General features: G+C 41.4%; 1 protein-coding gene across 8 annotated transcripts in view; it reads right to left on the reverse strand.

The window, feature by feature from the left end:
* Positions 1 to 22441, reverse strand: part of LOC120033907 (axin-1-like) — a 42940-nt gene that overhangs the window by 14578 nt on the left and 5921 nt on the right. For 5 of the 8 annotated variants that reach the window (XM_038980296.1, XM_038980293.1, XM_038980292.1 and 2 more), the window contains 3 exons: positions 18942 to 19136; positions 8093 to 9073; positions 608 to 754 (listed from right to left, as the gene is read on the reverse strand). In XM_038980296.1, the coding sequence (XP_038836224.1) occupies positions 608 to 754; positions 8093 to 8994 (1049 nt within the window). In that variant the 5' untranslated portion in view covers positions 8995 to 9073; positions 18942 to 19136. Of the gene's footprint in view, positions 1 to 607; positions 755 to 8092; positions 9074 to 12232; positions 12388 to 18941; positions 19137 to 22441 lie in introns of those variants that run through there. The other 3 variants (XM_038980294.1, XM_038980289.1, XM_038980291.1) reach the window with 3 other exon arrangements.

A 22441-nucleotide genomic window follows, 5' to 3' on the forward strand; every position in this document is an offset into this window, starting at 1 on the left:
AGGTCAATGCCTTCAAATGACATACTTTGGCCCTGTCGTACCTCCCAGTTTATAGCTCTATAATTAGCATAAGTAATGACATTTAGCAGTGATCATTCGTGTGGGTAATGAACAGATGGCTGTTCTCTGAGGAGAGGAGCAGAGAGAGATGTGTTGCTGCTCCCAGTGAGACAGACAGACAGGGGGAAATGGCACCATGGCACCAGTCTGCGTGCAGCAGGAGGCGCTACAGTCAGACTAGGGCCCTATTCATTCGGCACCAAACGGAAGAAAACATTCTCAAAAAGAGGGACTTGTTCAATGAGAAACTTGTTTCTGTTTTCTGTGTCAAAACGTTTTGCTACTGTGTGCCCTAATGAATACGACCCAGGTAGAGCTCAGATATACTGGGCATGGGTGAAATTGAAAATAACACACTCTCACTATTGTTTTCTACACCCACACATCATGAAATTGTTTGTGAAGGTCCTCGTGCTGAATAGCAAGGAACAGGGAAGTTAACCTTCATTCTCGAGACATTCTGCCCTTACTTGTGGTATGTACTGTTACAGTTTGACCGATTGTGTGTGTGAGTGGGAGGTGATGCGGAGGCTGTGCGAATACGTACACACTGCTGTCTGTCAGGGAGAGTGTGTCGACGTCGCTGGCACTGGACATGCTCTGCTGCTCGCTGTCGTTGGCGCTGGTGGCAGGGGCCATGGCGTAGCCCGTGTTGACGTAGTACGGGTTGACAGGCTCCCGCCACGGCACACGTCTGGAAGAAACGCAACATTCAGAGAGATAGCATTAAGGCAAAGTCATTAACAATACATAGCACATGATATAACACAATCAATGATGTCAGAGTGTATTAGCACCATTAAACAATAGATTCAGGTTCACATGAGACACACGTAAGTACATTTTACAAAGATTATTGCACTGTATTATCATAGCATTAAAATGGAAGGACGTTGTTAGTTATTCTGGATAAGAGCCGATAAGAACTGAGTGACAATGTAAATGTCATTTAGATATAAAACAAAGAAACATTTCCAAATAAGACTACTGTAGTATCTCTGTAGTAATACATGCCTTTCACACAAAACCACCCACATTGTCATAATGAATATCCTTCAGAGGGTTTCTAAGGGTAGGTACAGTAGAGATGCTGATTTAATTCTGATTGGAGGCATCGCATCACCACAGCCTCCATCATTGACTCAACCTCCCTCAACACACTCCTCAAACTTCTCCCTTCACGTGAATTATAGATCTGGGTAGGCCTCTGTTCTCTTCATCTTTAAACTGAAGAAGATCCCTAAAGTGTTCATTGCATGCTCCCTCCCTGGGAACTCTGAAGCTCTCAGTCTTACCAGAGACCAAACCAAACCCAGGCTACTTCTGACTGGTTATCAGTCAGCCCATATTCTAGCCAAACAAAGAAAAAGAAAATCTATGGCGAAGTGGTAAATCAGTTTGGATTAAGAGAAGAATGGAGAGTGGTTGAAGAATGTCTTTTAGTTCTACATTATGTAAGTAAAGGGATGAGATTCTAATATGTCTAGAAACGACAAATTACAATTGGTTCTCTATGAAAAGCAATGTCAGTCGTGACAGAAGATATCATTTATTGTGTCATAACGAGACTGCCAATCTATCGAATAAAATGACGATATAAACTAGATTTCCATGCGAATATTCCTCAATCCACAAAGTAAACATGCGCATTTTCCCACCAGTGGTGTTTCCACCAAACTGAATTGTCGCGGATAGAAATCAGTGCATGATGACGTAGTGCACACAGAAATGTCCTTTCTCGGCTTACCGAATAAAATGTGAATGTTTAACGTGTTTCCATCACATTTCAACTCTACCGACAGTTTTGCCACAAAAACTTTTTGTGTTAAATAGCAAAATGTGACTGGTCTGGTTTTGGTACGTGTGCTTTTGCCAACAGCTCACGGACACAGATCGCGTAGGCTCTGCGGAAGGTTAGTCTACATGATGATATCACAGAGAATATTTTTTTATTTTGTCAAACGGCAGTCAAGCATCGATCATCATGTCACCAGAATAAGACCCTCAACATTTATTGGAAAGGAGCATCATGATCACCGTGCCCTTTCACCACCCTGTGAAGTTCACCATAACTTATTTCATCTGTAGCCTAATAAACTGCATGGTTTCCTGAGTCGTAGTGGGAGGACCACACACCATGTCATCAAGTGACTCCAAGTTTACTTCGATATGATGGCTATTACATATTTGCGCATAAAGGCATTTCCACCACCATTTCTCGCATAATAACATTTTACCGAAACAAAAAGATCCCACCATGTCAAACGAACAACTTATCCGTCAGCGTTTATAAAATTGTACTGGAACTTCCTGTTTCCATCACAGCTGTTATTTATTTTATTTTTTATACTGTATGACTTTACTCACACAAAATGTAGGGATGGAAACGTGGTTATTGGCTATAAATGACAGGACCGAGGCTAGTGGTACTGCCGTCACATTCAGACAGGATCATATCAAGGTGGTGTCCAACTATAAAAGTAAGAGACTATTCCTCGACAATCCCGGAGGCAAATTTCCCCCGAGAAAAACCCCCACACAGAAACATACCTCACTTCCTATTCAACATAACATGGACATAAATACAGGTCTAATCTTCGTAAAGAACAGGTGTACAGTCATGCTTTCTGAACAGAGAGCCCTGTCCTGTCCATCAACCATAAGTCCTATCAGCTTTTATCACTGGAAAAGAGATTACAGTTGAATACTAAAGCACTCTAGTCATTAAATGATGCTTATGGCCTTTTTGCATTTTCAGTCCATAAGCACTGTCAGCAGTAAGCCATTACATCATCTGTCCTTCAAGGGAAGTCTACTGAATTACCCATGGAGAACATGCATGACATTTGCTTTTAGCTTACAAGCCAAATCTAACAAAAACATGAAATGTCATAACGTGAACAACTAAGACAACAAGGGAAAGAGCTCAGATAAGTACTTCATTTGGAATAGTCAGCAATGTTGCAATAAAAGTGAGTTTCCATTGAAGTCAAAAACGACTCAATATAAAAAATAAAAGTTGAGTAGTAAAAATCGATAGACTTCTCAAAACAGAGGCTCTGAGGAGAACACTTATTTGCTCCGGATGCTCTAAAACTGCTTTGAGGAACAAAACCCACACCATGACGGCATCCCTCATGCTACATTTATCAAACAAAAACAAGTCCAACCAATACGAGCCGTCAATGCATAGAAGTGTACATTTTGTGGCTGAGGTGCAACGTGGTTGTGGATAGCGACAACGCTATATGGCCAAGGTTTCAAATGAGTGGGATTCATTTAAAGGAAGGAGCGTTACGAGAGGAAATGCAACTGAAAGGGGCAGCTGCAGGAGGCCACAGTGTTTTAAGGAGTGTGCACGGCAGGGGAGCGAGCGCCAAGCAGGAAGCCTCCTTTCTACCAGGGTTTCCCCTTGACCTGGAAGCCTGCTTCCCCTGCTGCCTCCTAGAAGCCAGGGCTTCCAATTCTACAACCTGGCTGCGTTCTCTCTTCAGGGCACCACATGTAAAATGGCAGCCTCCAACCAGAACCTGAACCATGGCCATCCATCCTACTGACTGGTAGTGAGGCATCTGTTTATGAGCCTCTAAACCCAGCCTGGTTCAGCCTGAGAGGAGGAAAGGGATGGAAGCAGCTCTCGGATTACTGCAGCCTCTGATGATTATTCCCAGGCAGCACTCAAGCCCATGATCTAGAATCTTCTAATGATTGAAGCAGCAGCCATGATGTCAATGTTCACAGAATCACAGAGAGAGAGAGAGCAAAGAGATGGAGCCGGAGATGAGATATGCTTTCAAACCAACACTGGTTTCATCATGGTTGATTTTTTCTGCTGTTTAGCTATGACAGTGTGGGTGCACAGCTGTAAATGGATGACATTTCATCACGTTTCTTACGACCGACGAGTAGGCCAGGCGGCTTTCGATGAACATGAGGAAATACCTCTCAGAAAGCCCATCAAAACATCATCCATATCTTTGAATACCCTTGTCCTGAAAAACTCAATGAACTTGTCCTCCTGATGCACAGTGATCGAAGCTCAATGCCAAAGCATTAGATGTAGGGCCTTTTGTTGTTCCAACGACTTGGGCATTTCTTTGGGCCTAGAGAATAATTACTGGTCCTTTGTCACTCCCCTTTACATTGGAGTGCAGCCACCCCTGGATCACCACCGATTGGTTTATCAAAGCCCTGCTCATACACAGCAACATACAGTTGAAGTCGGAAGTTTACATACACTTAGGTTGGAGTCATTAAAACTCGTTTTTCAACCACTTCACAAATTTCTTGTTCACAAACTATAGGTTTTGGCAAGTCGGTTAGGACATCTACTTTGAGCATGACAAGTAATTTTTCCAACAATTGTTTACAGATTATTTCACTTATAATTCATTGGATCACAATTCCAGTGTGTCAGAAGTTTACATACACTAAGTTGACTGTACCTTTAAACAGCTTGGACATTTCCAGAAAATGATGTCATGGCTTTAGAACCTTCTGATAGGCTAATTGACATTATTTGAGTAAATAGGAGGTGTACCTGTGGATGTATTTCAAGGCAATCCTTCAAACTCAGTGCCTCCTTGCTTGACATCATAAGAAAATCAAAAGAAATCAGAAAAAAATTGTAGACCTCCACAAGTCTGGTTCATCCTTGGGAGCAATTTCCAAACGCCTGAAGGTACCATGTTCATCTGTACAAACAATAGTACACAAGTATAAACACCATGGGACCACGCAGCCGTCATACCGCTCAGGAAGGAGACGCGTTCTGTCTCCTAGAGATGAACGTACTTTGGTGCGAAAAGTGCAAATCAATCCCAGCACAACAGCAAAGGACCTTGTGAAGAAGCTGGAGGAAACAGGTACAAAAGTATCTATATCCACAGAAAAAATAGAACTGTTTGGCCATAATGACCATTGTCATGCTTGGAGGAAGAAGGGGGTGGCTTGCAAGCCGAAGAACACCATCCCAACCGTGAAGCACGGGGGTGGAAGCATCATGTTGTGGGGGTGCTTTGCTGCAAGAGGGACTGGTGCACTTCACAAAATAGATTGCATCAGGAAAATTATGTGGATATATTGAAGCAACATCTCAAGACATCAGTCAGGAAGTTAAAGCTTGGTCGCAAATGGGTCTTCCAAATGGGCAATGACCCCAAGCATACTTCCAAAGTTGTGGCAAAATGGCTTAAGGACAACAAAGTCAAGGTATTGGAGTGGCCATCACAAAGCCCTGACCTCAGTCCTATAGAACATTTGTAGGTAGAACTGAAAAAGCATGTGCGAGCAAGGAGGCCTACAAACCTGACTCAGTGCTCAGTGCTAAACCTGACCCGCTCTGTCAGGAGGAATGGGACAAAATTCACCCAACTTATTGTGGGAAGCTTGTGGAAGACTACCCGAAACGTTTGACCCAAGTTAAAACATTTAAAAGGCAATGCTACCAAATACTAATTGAGTGTATGTAAACTTCTGACCCACTGGGAATGTGATGAAAGAAATAAAAGCTGAAATAAATCACTCTACTATTACTCTGACATTTCACATTCTTAAAATAAAGTGGTGATCCTCACTAACCTAAAACAAGGATTTTTTACTAGGATTAAATGTCAGGAATTGTGAAAAACTGAGTTTAAATGTATTTGGCTAAGGTATATGTAAACTTCTGACTATAGGTGAAGGAATCAGACCTGCTAGCAGGTTAGTTACTCATTACATTCTTTCTACAATTACTCTGAAGATGATAGGGTTATATAAAAATGGAGGCTATATATCTAACCTGTTCAAACCAGAAATTGTCATTGAGGTAAACCATCTAAACTACTTTCCGAGGGAGACCTGGAGAGGAGGGGCACCAGGAGAAATGTTCCTGGTGAAAATGAGTCCGGGGTGAATTGAATAAGACCGACCGATTGAAATGAGTCTTTCAGAATGAACAGTTTCATATAAAATGTGTATTCATGCTCATCATAGCACGCACACATATTCAGAGAGCTTTGTCTCTACAAGAACAGTGACTCGCTGAGGCTATCACCTGCTTGTCTGAGAACAACGTACAAACATCCCGCAACATTTTTTGTGCATTACTACACAATTGTGAAAAAAATATGCTTTTCTCCATATTCATCTTCACTACAGAGCCGCTCCCTTTTAAGTCCCTGGATTCTGGTCTTCACACATTAAGAGACATCTGACTGGTGCAAAATTTAGTTGCACAAAAACCCGAAGGGTGATGCTAAAAGGCTATTTAAAAATGGAGGGTAATCTTTTTGTAATTTCCGCCAAATACTAGACCTAATGAAATAGTCATTTGAAAACAACCTCAAAAATGCACTGCTCTCACTAATTAAAGCAAATCATATCCAGAGGCCATAGAATACACAATCAGAAGTAGGGTGGAGTGGGGAGTGTTTGTGGTTTTAAAATATCCTAGTCTTTCATTTTGTCACATTTATAGGCCAGCTGGAAATGAGAAAAGGCAACATATAGGCCTATACACTATAACTATACTAAAAACACTGTTCGGAGCATCCAAATAGACTAAAGTCAGACAAAACAATAGTCCTTAGCATAGGACAATAGTCTAAACAAAGTGCTATTCCTGAGACCTATTTCCAAAATCACAACACTAGTCCTAAACTAAAACAAAGACTTGGAAACGTTACTTTTTTAGTCAGGCTAATTGAAGACGGATTTCAAGTCCTTCAGCCCTGCAAGCACAACTCTTCAACACATTCTCTGCACAGAGTGCTACTGCATCTTCTGCATATGTCAAGGTTTGTCTAAGACTCTTGATAGAAAAGTGGGTCAACTTCTAGGGATAGAATTATGCAATCTTCGATCCCTGCACCAGACAATGCCAACAGTGAATACAGTATCCTTAAGCACATCTGAAAAGTAAAAATGCTGTGTTCTTACATATTTCAGAGCAAGGCTAAATAAATCCGCAAAATCCCTCATATTCCCGCATATTCTTCTCACAACTGGTGATAGCAGCTTTGCTTAGTGACAAATATGGAACAAAATCAGAGATGTGTGAATGTCTTTAAAAAAAAAGATTGATATTTAATTCACAGACTTTGGCAGGAACATTTGTAGGCCTAATCCTTTGCATAGTGGACTAAAAAGCCCAGATGCGCTGTTTCTGGTCCAACAGGACGAGGATTAGAGTTTTAAGTAGTCAGTCACATCGCACAATCCCATTCTGCGCAAATGAAATGACACAGGGCTGTGACACAAAGGCTTCTGTCAAATATAACACAAGCATCATATTACTATTGATTAAAGAATGGAAGACAGACAAACAAGACTGTACATCAGGGGTGTCAAACTCATTCCACGGAGGGCCTAGTGTCTGCAGGTTTTTGGTTTTTCCTTTCAATAAAGCCCTAGACAACCAGGTGTGGGGAGTTCCTAACTAATTAGTGATGTTAATTCATCAATCAAGTACAAGGGAGGAGCGAAAACCCGCAGACACTCGGCCCCCCGTGGAATGAGTTTGACACCTGTGCTGTACATTTACAATCCTATTTTAGTCATCCAGAAGAGAAATATGGGGAGTGATTCCTTTTTTTGTGCCAGGTTCATTTCCTTAGACAGGGAATAGTTCCTTTGACTTTCGGCTGCAGTTAAACCAGACTTCTCCATTTTCCACAGTCAAAAGAGAAATCATGTTGAGCTTTTCTCTGAGAGAACCTTTCTTCCAGTAGAAAAGCCTGCCATTCACGGGACACCTGCGGGAACACAAAGAGCGTCTGCCTCCACCTTCTAACAACCAGCAAATGCTCTCCCTTCGACCCCTGCCACTGCCTCGCCATCACAGGTACTTAAAGGCCTCTGCCTACACTGCATTCCTCTCATCTTAAGATGTCCGCTGTGCTAAACTCAGAGGCACTTTTCATCTCCAACTTCAGGCAGCACTCGCACAGAGGGGGGGAGGACAAGTTTATTTCTAATTCAGCACTTGCACAGAGAAGCTAGATAGATATAGAGACTGGAGAGAGAGAGAGGATGTCGGGAGAGGATTTACCTGTACTCATGACTGTCCTGGAATCTCTTGGTGCTGGTGACGCGTTGGGAAGCTGTCTCCTGAAGCAGCTTCTGTGTGAGCCGGTTGCTGGGAGTGGGATCACTCTCCTGCTGCTCCTCCAACTCGTGGTCACATCTCCACTCCTCGTCCTCGTTCAGCGTGGGCAAATACCCTGGTAAAACCTTCCCACCCCCAGAGACAGAGCTCTGGTCGCTGTAGAGCTTAGGGCTCTCCCCCCCAGTCCTGGTGTATTCCAAATAGATATCTGACTTGAGGAACAGCGGGTAGGTGTTCTCCTCCATCATAGTCTGAATCTCAGTCTGAGCCTGGTCAAACATGGCCGGGTCAATGTGCAGCCTCATCACACAGTCCTTGATGAAGCTCTTGGTGGCCGGTTTGATCTGTCTCGAGACTATTCCATTGTTGTCCAGGATGTACTTTTTATAAATGGCTTTCGCCAGTTTCAGCTTCTTCTCCTCGCCCTGGCCCTCGTTGGCCTCGAGCTTCCGGAAGCCAGTGCAGGCGAACCAGAAGTCCAACATGTCGGCACATTCCTCCTGCTTGAGGAACGTCCTGAACAGGTGGATACCATCCTGGTCGTCCAGGAGGGAGTGCAGGGACTCTGCCCACTTAAGGTAGGGCGGCGTGGGGGAGGCGCTGCCCTCCGGCTCATAGCCCAGGTCCAGGTCAGGTCGTCTGGGCGTGGCCGTGGAGGCCTCGTTCTTGAGGCTCTCGCTCTTGAAGGAATAGAAGCCGTGGCTGTAGGGCCGTCCATCGCTGGACACCAGCTCTCCTTCCTCCCCAGGGACCGGGGGTCTGGGGGCATCCTCAGTGAAGCTGCCCCCCAGATCCACTAGGTAACCCCCCAACTTGTCGCCCACGCTCATGTTCACAGCGTCCATACACCCCGTCCCAGTACAGCCCACAGTGCAGAACTATCAGATCCACCCCTCTACTTATGCCACGGTGAAAGAATTTCTCCTGTAAGAAAAATACAAAAATATACAATGAGTGGAAGCTTAAAACACACGTTTAAACGTATTCACAGGCAATGACTCAGACGTTTATTATCTCATTTTGACAACTTAGTAAAAAAGAACAAACGTTTGAGACAAATTGGAAATCCATTCAATACTGAGAAAATAAAAGCAGACTGCATATCTATGTCTAAGCTTAGAATTCACACAAGTCTAATATTTCAAAAAGAAATCCTGCCAAAACAGAGATGCCATAAATTATTTCATTGCTCACATCGATAGCACCCATTTAAAAGGTTGAAAAAATATTTTGACTACTAAGAAATAAAATTCAATATCCCCTAAAGCAAAGGGCATTGAAGAAATCGATGCTCACAAAAAAAAGTGATCTGTGTGTCATATGTTCACACAGATTAGCACGTTCCATTAATGACTCCCTACAGCAATACCTTAACATCAGAAGATTCTAGAACATATTTTTATTGTTGGGTTTCTGAACTGCGGCTAGGCTATATGTTAGTGTGAATGAATTCTATTCTATAAAATACAGAGGTAGCGAAAATAAAGAACACTATTTCAGATATAGCCTAAGTGCTTCATCACAATCCAATTGAATGTATTTCTGACTTGGAATGGTTGGCTGAAAATAACTGAACGGAAAAGGGTCATGGACACCGAGTAGTAGGGTTCCTCTTCCTTCCATTCTTTAATACTGTCAGGTTCTTATTTTGTTTTTTCCCCTGTAAGTAGAGACAGATGTGCTCATCGGCCCCTCTTCACTATTGAAAATAAACTTGCATGTTTGACATGTGTCATGTAAAGGATACAGAGAACAAAAACGCCACTTGAGGCCACTGATGACAGACACAAATCTAAGCAGTGTACTACAGGAGCCGACCCTGAGCATGAAATAGCGCGACAAGGGCAGAGCATTCTGGAGGTTAAAGGAGGAACTGTGGGGTGCAGGCAGAGCCCAATCTGCCATGACTGTGACCATGGCTGCTGTGTGTGGTGAATGTAGCCAGGCAGGCACTCCGACTGATCATATCAGAGGACGACTGAGTCAAATATTTTCAGTCCCTGCTGAGACCTGGAGGAAGTGGCCCTCCCCTGTGGCTGTCCGGGAACTATGGAGTGGACAGACAGGGTCTTTTACACATCACAGTGCAATGAAACACTAACTATCCTTAAATCTCTCCTTTTCACGTTGACGGAGATGATGAATCTACACAAAAATGTGATACGCTCAATTCTAGTAGCGGGAGTAGTACTTCTCTTTAAATGTTACATTTCAAGAATCTCAATATCTTTAGAATGTCCTCATCTATCTAGACACCAACTGACCTAGAATGTCAGCTCAGATAAATACCTGGGTATCTGGCACTATCATTCCACACGCACATCAATAATCTTCAAGCAAAGGTCAAGTCCAGAATAGGCTTTCTCTACCAGAACAAATCTTAATTCACACACAGTGCTAAACACACCATGGTCCAAATGACAATACTCCCATCCTGGATTATGGTGATGCCATCTACAATATGGCCCCAAATCCACCCTCAATAAACTGGATGTACTTTACCACACTGCCATAAGTTTTGTCACTAGTGCCCCATTCCAAACCCATCACTGTGACTTATAGTCATTCATTAACTGGCCATTCCTACACGTATGACATAAAACCCACTGGCTCACATTCATATACAAATCCCTCCTCGCCTTTAGCTCAGCTCGCTACTAAGACTCCACACCACCAACAACAACCTGAGATCCAGCAATTTCATAAACCTGGCAATCCCCAAGACACTCAGTATCTTGGTTGAAAATGCTTTTCAATTACCAGCTGCTAGAGATTGGACCATGCTTAAAAAAAAAAACGAAAACTATGCTATTTTGAGCCAACTGGTACTTTTAAAAACAAACTGTCTGAGATTTTAACTGATAACTGCATGTGTTTTCCCACTGCCTCTTAATTAAATGCTGCACATTACTCAATATCTTGCTGACTGGGCATTGTGTGTACCTTTGACTGTTGTATCTATGATATTGTTTAACCTATTTGTGTGTTACTGTGTTGCGCCTGCTACCTGAGAGGTCTCATTGTAAATAAGAATTTGATCTTTATTGACACAGTAGGTGTGGACGTTAACTAATGACACCTGCTTTGACCACTAGGCATTAGTTCAGCCAACTGCTCAGAATGATTTGTACAATCATCAATATTATATGCAATTGGTCATGTCAATATCAAACCCTAAATCTAAGTTCCCCTCTTTACTGCTTTAATTAAACGGCTCAATTTAAAATTCAGGGGGAAAAGCTTAGGTGTGAATTCATTGTGGGATTCGTTTTTCATTCTCAACTTTCACTGTGTACAATACCAAAACAACACTGTTGGAATCAATTAACTTAGCAACATAGCATTCCAGCAACAACGTAACAAACATGTAGGAAGCTGACGTTATACTGGAACAAAAAAAAAGTAACAATATTGATGCTGGAATTCTATTAAACCACAATGTAGCCTACGTAGTAGCACATTTACCAAAATAGCAAGATCACATTATCAAGAACAGGCTGTGATATGATTCCAACTGTGAACACGTAGATCGTGCAAGTATTATCATGCGCACATTCACAAATACTGTGTTGCGGTCTTCAGTTTCGTAATAGTTTCGTAATATGCACGTACATTTCCAAAGAGCGTAATCTGTCGCTACTATAACTGTATTACTACACCCATTCCCTACCATCCCTAATGCTTTGAAGTGATCCCCACATTCATTGCATTCATGTCTTGGCCTCTGAGTATGAGCAGCACAGCAGCAGAAACGGATGGGGGAGGGGAGGCAGAAACAAACTCCGTACACACAGCCAGGCCCTTCCGCAGCCGACCGACTAGTACACAACTTTGCAACACTATTTGCCTACTAAAATGGAAGTATCTTAGGTAATGAATGTTTAGTGTTGTTCACGACCAACACCCCACCATTTTTCAGAATCGATAAAAGACGCAGCAGAGATAGAACACTCGATCTCGGAATTGACTAGCGCGCGCGCACACACACACACACACACACACACAGCAAAGCGATGGCACATATCATCTCTGGCTACCGCAATCCCAAACCATGAGCTGAAAAAAAAGTACTCTGTACTTCACCTGTGAAAACCTACTTGCCGTTTTCGAGTGCATCGGGAATCTTTGCTTGTACAGCTCACTGTGAATCGTGTCATAGATGCGAATGGGAAGAGTTTAAAAATAACAAAGAAAACAGTCCGTTCTCCACCTCTCCATGGCTGTCTCTCACTCCTGTCTGTGTGGTGGTTCAGAAGACGTACAGCGCCACGAGCGTTCAAAATACATACTGCCGCGTGTAGAAGAAATGGGGGGGACCTGAACGGGGGGGGGGCTGAACTGGAGGGAGAGGGATGATGTGCATTCTCTTCAAATATTCTATAGTGTAGCTAGGCTTTCTCTATCCAGACGACAATATAATTTATCACATGTATTGATGATAATAAAGACAACCTGATCAAACCATCTAAACAAATCAAAGCCTAGAATGATAACGTTACATCTATACCGTTATTTGGAAATCCTTTGGCAGAAAGGGTCAAATGAAAACGCTCATATCAGGGAAAAAAATTATAAGCGATATTCTTACAGAGATAAACACAACATTTGTAAGGAGAGGAACAATGCCGCATGTAAAAGCAGATGATGTGGCAATAAGAGACAGTAGACCACCTGTCTCTTTAGGAATGCTATTTACAATATTTTCACAAGAACTGTTGCCAAGGAACTGTTTTGAGAATATAGATTCAAAAAGGCAAGTAATAATTTAATGTGGTTGTCCTTTCCCCCTGTTCTTTTATGTATAAGGCTGGCACCAGAATAATGAAGAATGGAGTTATTGTGTTTGCCTGCTGCCACTGTACTGTAGTTAGTTCACTTTGAAAATGTCCGTGAAACATCAATATCAACACACAGGGAATATTAATGTGGAGTGCAGCTTATCTACCTTGAATGTCACACAAGAAGAGAGCCAGAGAGAGGTCTATTATCACCATATGTCCACTACATTACAACAGCCAATGAATTATTGTATCTTATCATTTAATTCTATCAGCTCTGTCGGAGTTTACCAAAGAGAAATGCAGGGTGGTATGATGGTACTCTTTAACTCTTCTAGCTCCCTTCTCACAGCTTGTAAAGAGATAAAGATCAAAGGTATGCCTGTGATTGTATTCCTCCACCTGACCAAAGGAGAGAAATGCTTCGACAAAAGTTCATGCAGGTGCCTTTCAACTTGCTATTCGAATCTTTTTCCCCCTTTAAGAAATACACAAGGGAGTAAGAATGAACATTTATTTTTACTGGAATGTATATTTGCAAGGGCAATGTGTGTTTTGACTGTGTATCACACGTTGTGTGTTGATCTAGACCTGCAAACTAGCTGCACATTCCTGCAAACAATCAGGTCTGTAATCTCAAGGCTTTACTGTACTGAGATCAAAGGCCATTGGAATGCAGAAAGCCATTACTGGTCTTGATGGTTTGATTAGATTAGATCATTCAAAAAGTACAGAGACTGACTGTACATATTTTTCAACTACATTATATTTTAGGGGGGATTTTACACCTGCACTGCAACTGAATGAGCCAACACAAATCTGGCATATGTGCAGCCCTTCAAGAATTGGAGGTCCTGGTGTTGTGTAAAAGGATCAGAGTAAACAAGATCTTGAGGTATACTTAGTTACACCCAGTGTTGTTGTAACCTGGTTGAGGTTAGATATGACTGTATGTGCTTCAAGAAACATTTTATTATAGAGATTCTCTGTGTACTTTTGTATACCTTTTAGCCAGTAGTTCTGAAAGTATCACTCAGGAGCCAAAAGTGGTCCCGAAAATCAAAAGAAATCAGCCAAGACCTCAGAAAAAAATTGTAGACCTCCACAAGTCTGGTTCATCTTTGGGAGCAATTTTCAAACGCCTGAAGGTACTACGTTCATCTGTACAAACAATAGTACGCAAGTATAAACACCATGGGACCACGCAGCCGTCATACCGCTCAGGAAGGAGACGCGTTCTGTCTCCTAGAGATGAACGTACTTTGGTTTGAAAAGTGCAAATCAATCCCAGAACAACAGCAAAGGACCTTGTGAAGATGCTGGAGGAAACACGTACAAAAGTATCTATATCCACAGTAAAACGAGTCCTGTATTGATATAACCTGAAAGGCCGCTCAGCAAGGAAGAAGCCACTGCTCCAAAACCGCCATCAAAAAGCCAGACTACAGTTTGCAACTGCACATGGGGACAAAGATCGTACTTTTTGTAAAAATGTCCTCTGGTCTGATGAAATAAAAATAGAACTGTTTGGCCATAATGACCATCGTTATGTTTGGAGGAAAAAGGGGGAGGCTTGCAAGTCAAAGAACACCATCCAAACTGTGAAGCACGGGGGTGGAAGCATCATGTTGTGGGGGTGCTTTGCTGCAGGAGGGGCTGGTGCACATCACAAAATAGATGACATCATGAGGTAGGAAAAGTATGTGGATATATTGAAGCAACATCTCAAGACATCAGTCAGGAAGTTAAAGCTTGGTCACAAATGGGTCTTCCAAATGGACAATGACCCCAAGCATACTTCCAAAGTTGTGGCAAAATGGCTTAAGGACAACACAGTCAAGGTATTGGAGTGGCCATCACAAAGCCCTGACCTCAATCTTATAGAAAATGTATGGGCAGAACTGAAAAAGTGTGTGCGAGCAAGGAGGCCTACAAACCTGACTCAGTTACACCAGCTCTGTCAGGAGGAATGGGCCAAAATGCACCAAACTTATTGTGCGACGCTTGTGGAAGTCTACCCGAAACGTTTGACCCAAGTTAAACAATTTAAAGGCAATGCTACCAAATACTAATTGTGTATGTAAACTTCTGACCCACTGGGAATGTGATGAGAGAAATAAAAGCTGAAATAAATCATTCTCCACTATTATTCTGACATTTCATATTCTTCAAATAAAGTGGTGATCCTAACTGACCTAAGACAGGGAATTGTTACCAGGATTAAATGTCAGGAATTGTGAAAAACTGTGTTTAAATGTGTTTGGCTAAGGTGTACAGGTGAAGTCGGAAGTTTACATACACCTTAGCCAAATACATTTAAACTCAGTTTTTCACAGTTGTTGACATTTAACTCTAGTAAAAATTCCCTGTCTTAGGTCAGTTAGGATCATCACTTTATTTTATCTTTGGAATTTTCCAAGCTGTTTAAAGGCACAGTCAACTTAGGGTATGTAAACTTCTGACCCACTGGAATTGTGATACAGTGAATTATAAGTGAAATAATCTGTCTGTAAACAATTGTTGGAAAAATTCCTTGTGTCATGCACAAAGTAGATGTCCTAACCGACTTGCCAAAACTATAGTTTGTTAACAAGAAATTTGTGGAGTGGTTGAAAAACGAGTTTTAATGACTCCAACCTAAGTTTATGTAAACTTCCGACTTCAACTGTCATTTTTATTCAATTAATGATTTTGTCAACCAAAAATAATTATTTTGAAGAAAAAAAAAGTTTCAAAATAACTTCTCATCGGGCTGAATTTGTGTGTGCACTTGCAAAATACAAATGTACTTTGACCTTGCTCAAGCTATTTGCTGGTATTTCTCAAGTTACAGTATCTTTTCTTGTTCATAAACTCTTTCACATCCAATGGCAAAAAATGTAACAACAGTAAGGTGTGTGTCATGTACTGTAACTGATCTACTTTATATGATTGGCCTGGAGCCATCTTCTTCTGAGAATTCAGTGACCTCATCCTTTTTTTCTTTGACTCTTCTTATCAGGTCAATTCATTTTTTATTGTTTTTTAAAGTAAGATGGACAAATACGAAAGACTCTCTGAGAAATAAGTTGTATGAAGGTTAAATTCTTGTTATATTCTTTTGAAGTGCAGATTTTATGCCACAATGGTGTGCTTCAAAATACACCACTGTGCAATACAAATAAGATACGGGTGATTCTGTGGGAAGGTCAACCTGAGCATGTACAAATAAAGTTAGTCGTTTCCAAATGAAACCACGTTGATAATTATTCTATACGTTGGAGTTCAAGCTTCATTTGACCAGTTTATGTAGGAAATTGCCTGAATTTGGACCATTACAGAGTAGGCTGCCAAGTCTCAAAAAAAGCTTTTCAGAAAGGGCTCACAGAGCTTATTCTTCCACCCACAGCTGTCCTCCAGTGTTAGTTATGAAGATGTTAATGAAGCAATACAGACCAAAGTTTTATTTTATGTTCTACTATCTTATAAAGATAGTGGGGTGACTGGGACAGGCAATGTAACATCCATCCAGGATTTTATGTTGTAAAATATGCACCATACATTGGATCATCTTGAAACTTTCTCTGTAAAGCCAACTTTCAACAAGGTTTAAAATGGTCTATAATTGGTTTCTTACATTTCATTATGAGTATCTTTTTTCAGCGCAATGATATCCTTAACATCCATAACGGTTGTGGATGTGATGGATATTGATGTATCATATCTTAGCTTCAGAAGCTTGTGATTTCACCACATTTTGACTGCTTGTTCTGAGAAGTAGTCTTCAGACTTGCCCTGAAGTAATTGTTGATATCTTGAAAATGATGTGTTCTAGATAAGATTCTCTTGGAAAATATATTCTGATTACTCATACAATGAATGCAGTGCTGTTTTTTTTAGATAGAAAGGTGAGAAGAGTGTATCAACAATTTGTTTGTCTTTTTCAAATGGAAAAAAGTGGATCGGCAATATAAGCACATGAATATTGTTTCATGTGCATATTTTGTTACAATATTTCAGTTTTTTTTTATACAAAAACATCTTATATTTCTGTCTACATTCAACGGGTCTGTATTGCTTCATTAACATCTCATCTTCATAACTAACACTGGAGGAAGCTGTATATGTTTAAAGGTTTTTTTTAAAGGTGGTGCCTGGCCTTGTATTCTATTCAGGCAGCTTGTAGATATGTTTGTTTTTTATTATTATTTTTGTTATATTTTTTACCCCTTTTTTGTGATATCCAGTTGGTAGTTACAGTCTTGTCCCATCGCTGCAACTCCCGTACGGACTCGGGAGAGGCGAAGGTCGAGAGCCGGGCATCCTCCGAAACACAACCCCGCCAAGCCGCACTGCTTCTTGACACAATGCTCGCTTAACCCGGAAGCCAGCCACACCGTACAGCTGGCGACAGTGTCAGCGTGCATTGGGCCCGGCCCGCCACAGGAGTCGCTAGAGTGCGATGGGACAAGGACAACCCGGCCGGCCTAACCCGGACAATGCTGGGCCAATTGTGCGCCACCTCATGGGTCTCCTAGTTGCAGCCGGCTGCGACACAGCCTGGGATCGAGCCAGGATCTGTAGTGACACAGCTAGCACTGCGATGCAGTGCCTTAGACCACTGTGCCACTCGGGATGCGCATTATCAGTCTCCCCAAAAAGTGTGTCCATTTAATTTAACATCCATAACACTTCTTATCTTTATTTCTCCAACATGCCAATATTTAGAAGTCCACTTTTAGGGGATGTACGCTCACCCTAAGGGGTACTGTAGACACACACATGAAACATTTCATTTATATTTTGTTTGTCCCTTCTGTGAGACATTAAAGTTGTTGATTTTTCATGCAAATGTAATTTCCATAATGCTGGAATCAGCCATAAACAATGAGGACAAGTTGTAAACTACAGTGACATACATTTCTTTAAGTCTGAACTTTCTCTCTCCTCCTATAGAGAATTGCCTCTGTGAAAATGTCCTGACGAAGCCCTTGCAGTAGCATTCAAGTGCACTATTATTCAACCGTTGTAGCCACAAGGGCACACAGCATGCCAGAGGTCTCAAATGACACAGCATGGCTGACTAGAGGAATTGTCTGTCAACATAGAGTGACTTGGAGTGCAGTGCCCCTGCACTAATCACACCTCCTCTATGACACATGTACATGTATTCATTGTGTAAGGGATAAGAGGCTATGCATTCTATGGAAACTAATGAACGACACACTGGCGGAGGGGAACTGACCTTCCACGGAGTTGCATTATTTTCCAGAGAACGCATCGAGCAATGAGTTGATTGTCCCTTTTATACCATGGCTGTAATTTAACACATTTGCCCCGAGACGTGTTATTTTGCTGCTAGAAATGTGTTTAACATCCACTGAAGTAGCTAGCAAGTTTACTAGATGGTAATCAAACAGTATTCCTAGTTTAGCTAACCAAACCATCAATCCTAGCTTTCTATTATGAAAATCAAATTCAACAATGCCATTCATGTTTTCAATTCACTTTTGTTTTCAAATTTCTACCGTGCGCCAAAGGGAAATAATGCACACTCTAGAATGCCCTTCAAGCCAATCAGAAACGAGTAATCAAACATTGCCATGGTATAAGCATTTATTATCTGTAGTGTCTACATGGAGTGTCTACATATGACTGCACAGCAAGCAGTGTGCGGTGTGTATAACATTTCCAAGAAATATGTTCAGAAGAGATACAGAAACAGCAGCAGAGTGGTGTGCTAGTAATAGGATGCTCTATTCTCTGGGTGAAGAAAACCATTTGAAAGACCACACCTAACCATGGCCTATTCTATATGATGATGATGAAGAGAGGAGGACATGCAGCACTGCTCACAGACATACTGTATCTGCCTGACATCTGTGTCTCATTATAAATAAGAGCTCAAGTCTTAGGCTGCAGGCCCATGTGACTGAAGACATAACATAATGAATAGGCTCGATATTGAAAAATGCCACAAGTTCTGAAATAAAATAAGAAAATATTTCTTAATTATGTAAAGCAACATGCCTTACCTTTAGTAAAACGTTACTCCATTGTTTGATCGATTCCTCTCCTCCAATTTGACACCCATTTGCTGAGGCTCCCATTGCAATCTCATTGGATAAATCAGGTGCCAGTAAAGACATCTCTCTCAATACTAGCAAAATGAAGGTGCCTGCCCATGGAGAATCTTGCCATACCAGGATGTATTTTTTATCCATTCGGTTCTGAAACAGAGGAACAAGAAAACATTTGGTTGCATTATCACCAAATATAAAATATTTTCAATTTGACAACAATGCTCTGAGGATGTGAAATGCCAATGAAAATTTTACTTGTGCTTTTATTTTTCAACGTTTTGACACCTCACTCAAATAGAAATTGAAGAAATGCATAAACATCAAATTAATTTATGCCATTATTTATAGAATAAACCAGCATCTCAAAATAATATCTAAAACCTGCCAGAAACAGCACCTTGAAGGAGACGTACTGCTTTGCTGAAGCCCCCTACCCCTTTTTAACTCAAGACTGTGTTTGTTGCAATATTTCTCAGCTATGTAGCACTGTCATCCAGATAAGGGGCTATTTCGACATTACCATAACCTGGTGAATAATAACACAAGGTCTGTAGCAGTGTTCCCCAATTGAATGGAAACGGCAGAGCAGATCTCCCATCAGATGCCATCAGCAGCTGCACATACAGCCCTCTCCCTGGCCTTCCTGGGCCCTGGATTTGATCGCTGGGCCCCCCACGGCGAACAAACCCCAGGCCTCCGGGATTCCAGGGAATACCAATTCAGCTCAACACCAGCTCACCAGCAAGAGAAAAAACTGAGAAGTTTGTGCGTGATGCCAAGCGAATGGATACGATTTACACAGATTGAGGAACTACCTTTGCAATTATGGTCAGTCTTGCATAAAGTATTACATAAAGCCATTGAAGCTGCCTTCAAATAATCGTTAACCCCCCAATTTTATTTGGCTTGTGGCCACGTTCATTTTACATTATATCGATGTCTGCACATAACGTATGGACATCATGTTCCCCCCATAGAGCAAACTATTAGAATCATTTGACAGCTGTGTTTGGCAGTTTTCCTCTACTATGATGTGTAGGGATTGCGACTGGCAGCTGTAGATGCCAATCAGCTACCTGTTGATTGGCCTTGGGACTGATTGACAAATGACATGACAGGTGCAGGCTGCTAGTACCTGCCCCCTCTACAAGGCAGCTGACAAGCTAGTGAGGGGTGGGTGTGTTATTGACAGTAAGGGCTGTCTTTTGTCCTGCCCTCAAGGCAGAGCTTCCCTCAGAACAAGTTTGAATAAGGAAAACTCCACTGAGTTTGTAATCACAAGTATAACCGGCATCAGTCTAACTTTTCTGACCAATGCCAATTTCTCAGCAGCAACGGTACAGTGAAGGTCCAACAAACCGTTGAGTTATACGAAATCACATTTGCTTTGCAGGTATGGCAAATCTTGTCATCTGCCTTACAAGGTTTGGTTGGAATATACAGTTGATATGCAAGGGAAAGCACAGTGCAGTAACAAAAATAAAGATGGGGTGCACATCAAGTTTGGGGTGGCAAGAGATTTTTACGTACCACCATTACCATATACTTAGGGAGTTTAACGGTCTCTCCTTGACCTTTAAAATCATGACACCATGTCACAGTCTATCTGTCTCAAGTGGTATTAACTAGCTTTCAAGGGCATCCCTGACCATAAACCCGGCTAAAGAACAGAATGGTACGTGACACAGCACATGTCACGATGACAGCCTCTTAAAGGTGTAGGGCTGCATTTTGGGCTGCCGTTAACCCAGCACAATTCTCAAATGCACAATATTTTTGCAATTCCAAAGCTGATCTTTTCAAACGATTGCGCCAGGGTCGGTAATTTACCTGTCTTATATCAGCTCGCTTGCGCTGAGGAGGGAGGGGTGGAAATATTTGAGGTGTGTCCGTAAAAACGTACGCTAAAGTGCCAATTTCAGGCAGCGCTGTGGGGGTATTAAAGACAGACTAAAAGCTGGTCTCAACAGTATGGCTGTTGTCTATGGCATGGATTTAGCCTGCGGAGGCACCCGGTATCCTAATCAATAGAATAGCATATCACCAATGTTATATTAAAATATCACTTTTGCGAGCAGTTTTTGGATAATATTTATGTCCAGCTCCCTTAAAAAAACTTTAGACACGTGCGATGCCCATTGAATGAAAGATGTCAGTAAGCCTATTTAGAAACATCAAGTAGTTATGTGTAGGAAGCCTATTTAGAAACATCAAGTAGTTATGTGTAGGAAGCCTATTTAGAAACATCAAGTAGTTATGTGTAGGAAGCCTATTTAGAAACATCAAATTGTTATGTGTAGGAAGCCTATTTAGAAACATCAAGTAGTGATGTGTAGGAAGCCTATTTAGAAACATCAAGTTGTTAAAAAGTCTGCTTGTTTCTCGTTTATCATTTTGTTGAAAAATGAATCTTCCACTGCCCTCTGCTGATGTCAAATCGCAGGAATTCTGATTGTTGTCCGTGTTGCTGAATCCGCTATTGTATTAATATTTGCATAGTCTGGTAATCCCGACCCTAGGTGGATACATTGTGGGATGCAACCCACCCCTCTGCCTATAGGGAGACTAATATTTGACTGTTTGTTTGTTTGTTTACCTGTAAAATTCTTCACATGACAAAGTCACCATACAGGCCATATCACTGCGAAGGTAGGCTAATCTTATTATAACATTTGGAAGGCAATGTCTATTGTTCGGATATGCAATGCAATTTGGGCTATAGGCTAACATTCCCATATTGAAGGATATTATCTTTTTTTAAAGTCATATGAAAATGTGGATACATAAAAATGTGTTATAACTAGGACTATTATAGGGTTACTACCGTATGTTATTTATACTCTATGTTATTTAATAAACTAGTAGCCCTATCTTTCACGGATAGAACGAACATCCATTTTCTCCCGCCGGAGTTTATGACAACAGAACACCAAACACCGTAAATACACTATTTAAATCAACCACAAAAAGCTTCGGAGCAGTTTTTCATTGGCCAGTGAGTGGTCAAGCCCTCATAACACCTACAATTTGCGCTCATAATTCCCGCTGTCAAAATATCCCAAATATTTCTGACACACCCACAACTTGAGTGCGCTTAGATTTATGTTAGAGGTTAGTTTGTCAAAATAGATCCCATAGTGTACAATGATGTCATCCACTGCAGTGTATTATTATCTAACCAAATAAAACACATTCATTAACCAAGCACTTGCTCTCTCTTTCTTAGTGACACCATGCCATCCAACTATCTCCACTTATAACTAATGATGTCACTTCCTTTATAAGTATTCACATAACTTCACATAACAATATTACACATTATTCTCATAAGTATAATTGGAAAAATGTAGCCTTTTGGTGCTTGTAATATAATCACTTTAAGATCAACAAACAGTTAAATGGTCAAATATCCTATCATTGCATGTAGCAGAGCTAGAGCATAGCATGAGTAA

The sequence above is a fragment of the Salvelinus namaycush genome, chromosome 41 (genome assembly GCF_016432855.1).
Source record: "Salvelinus namaycush isolate Seneca chromosome 41, SaNama_1.0, whole genome shotgun sequence".
Lineage (NCBI taxonomy): Eukaryota > Metazoa > Chordata > Actinopteri > Salmoniformes > Salmonidae > Salvelinus > Salvelinus namaycush.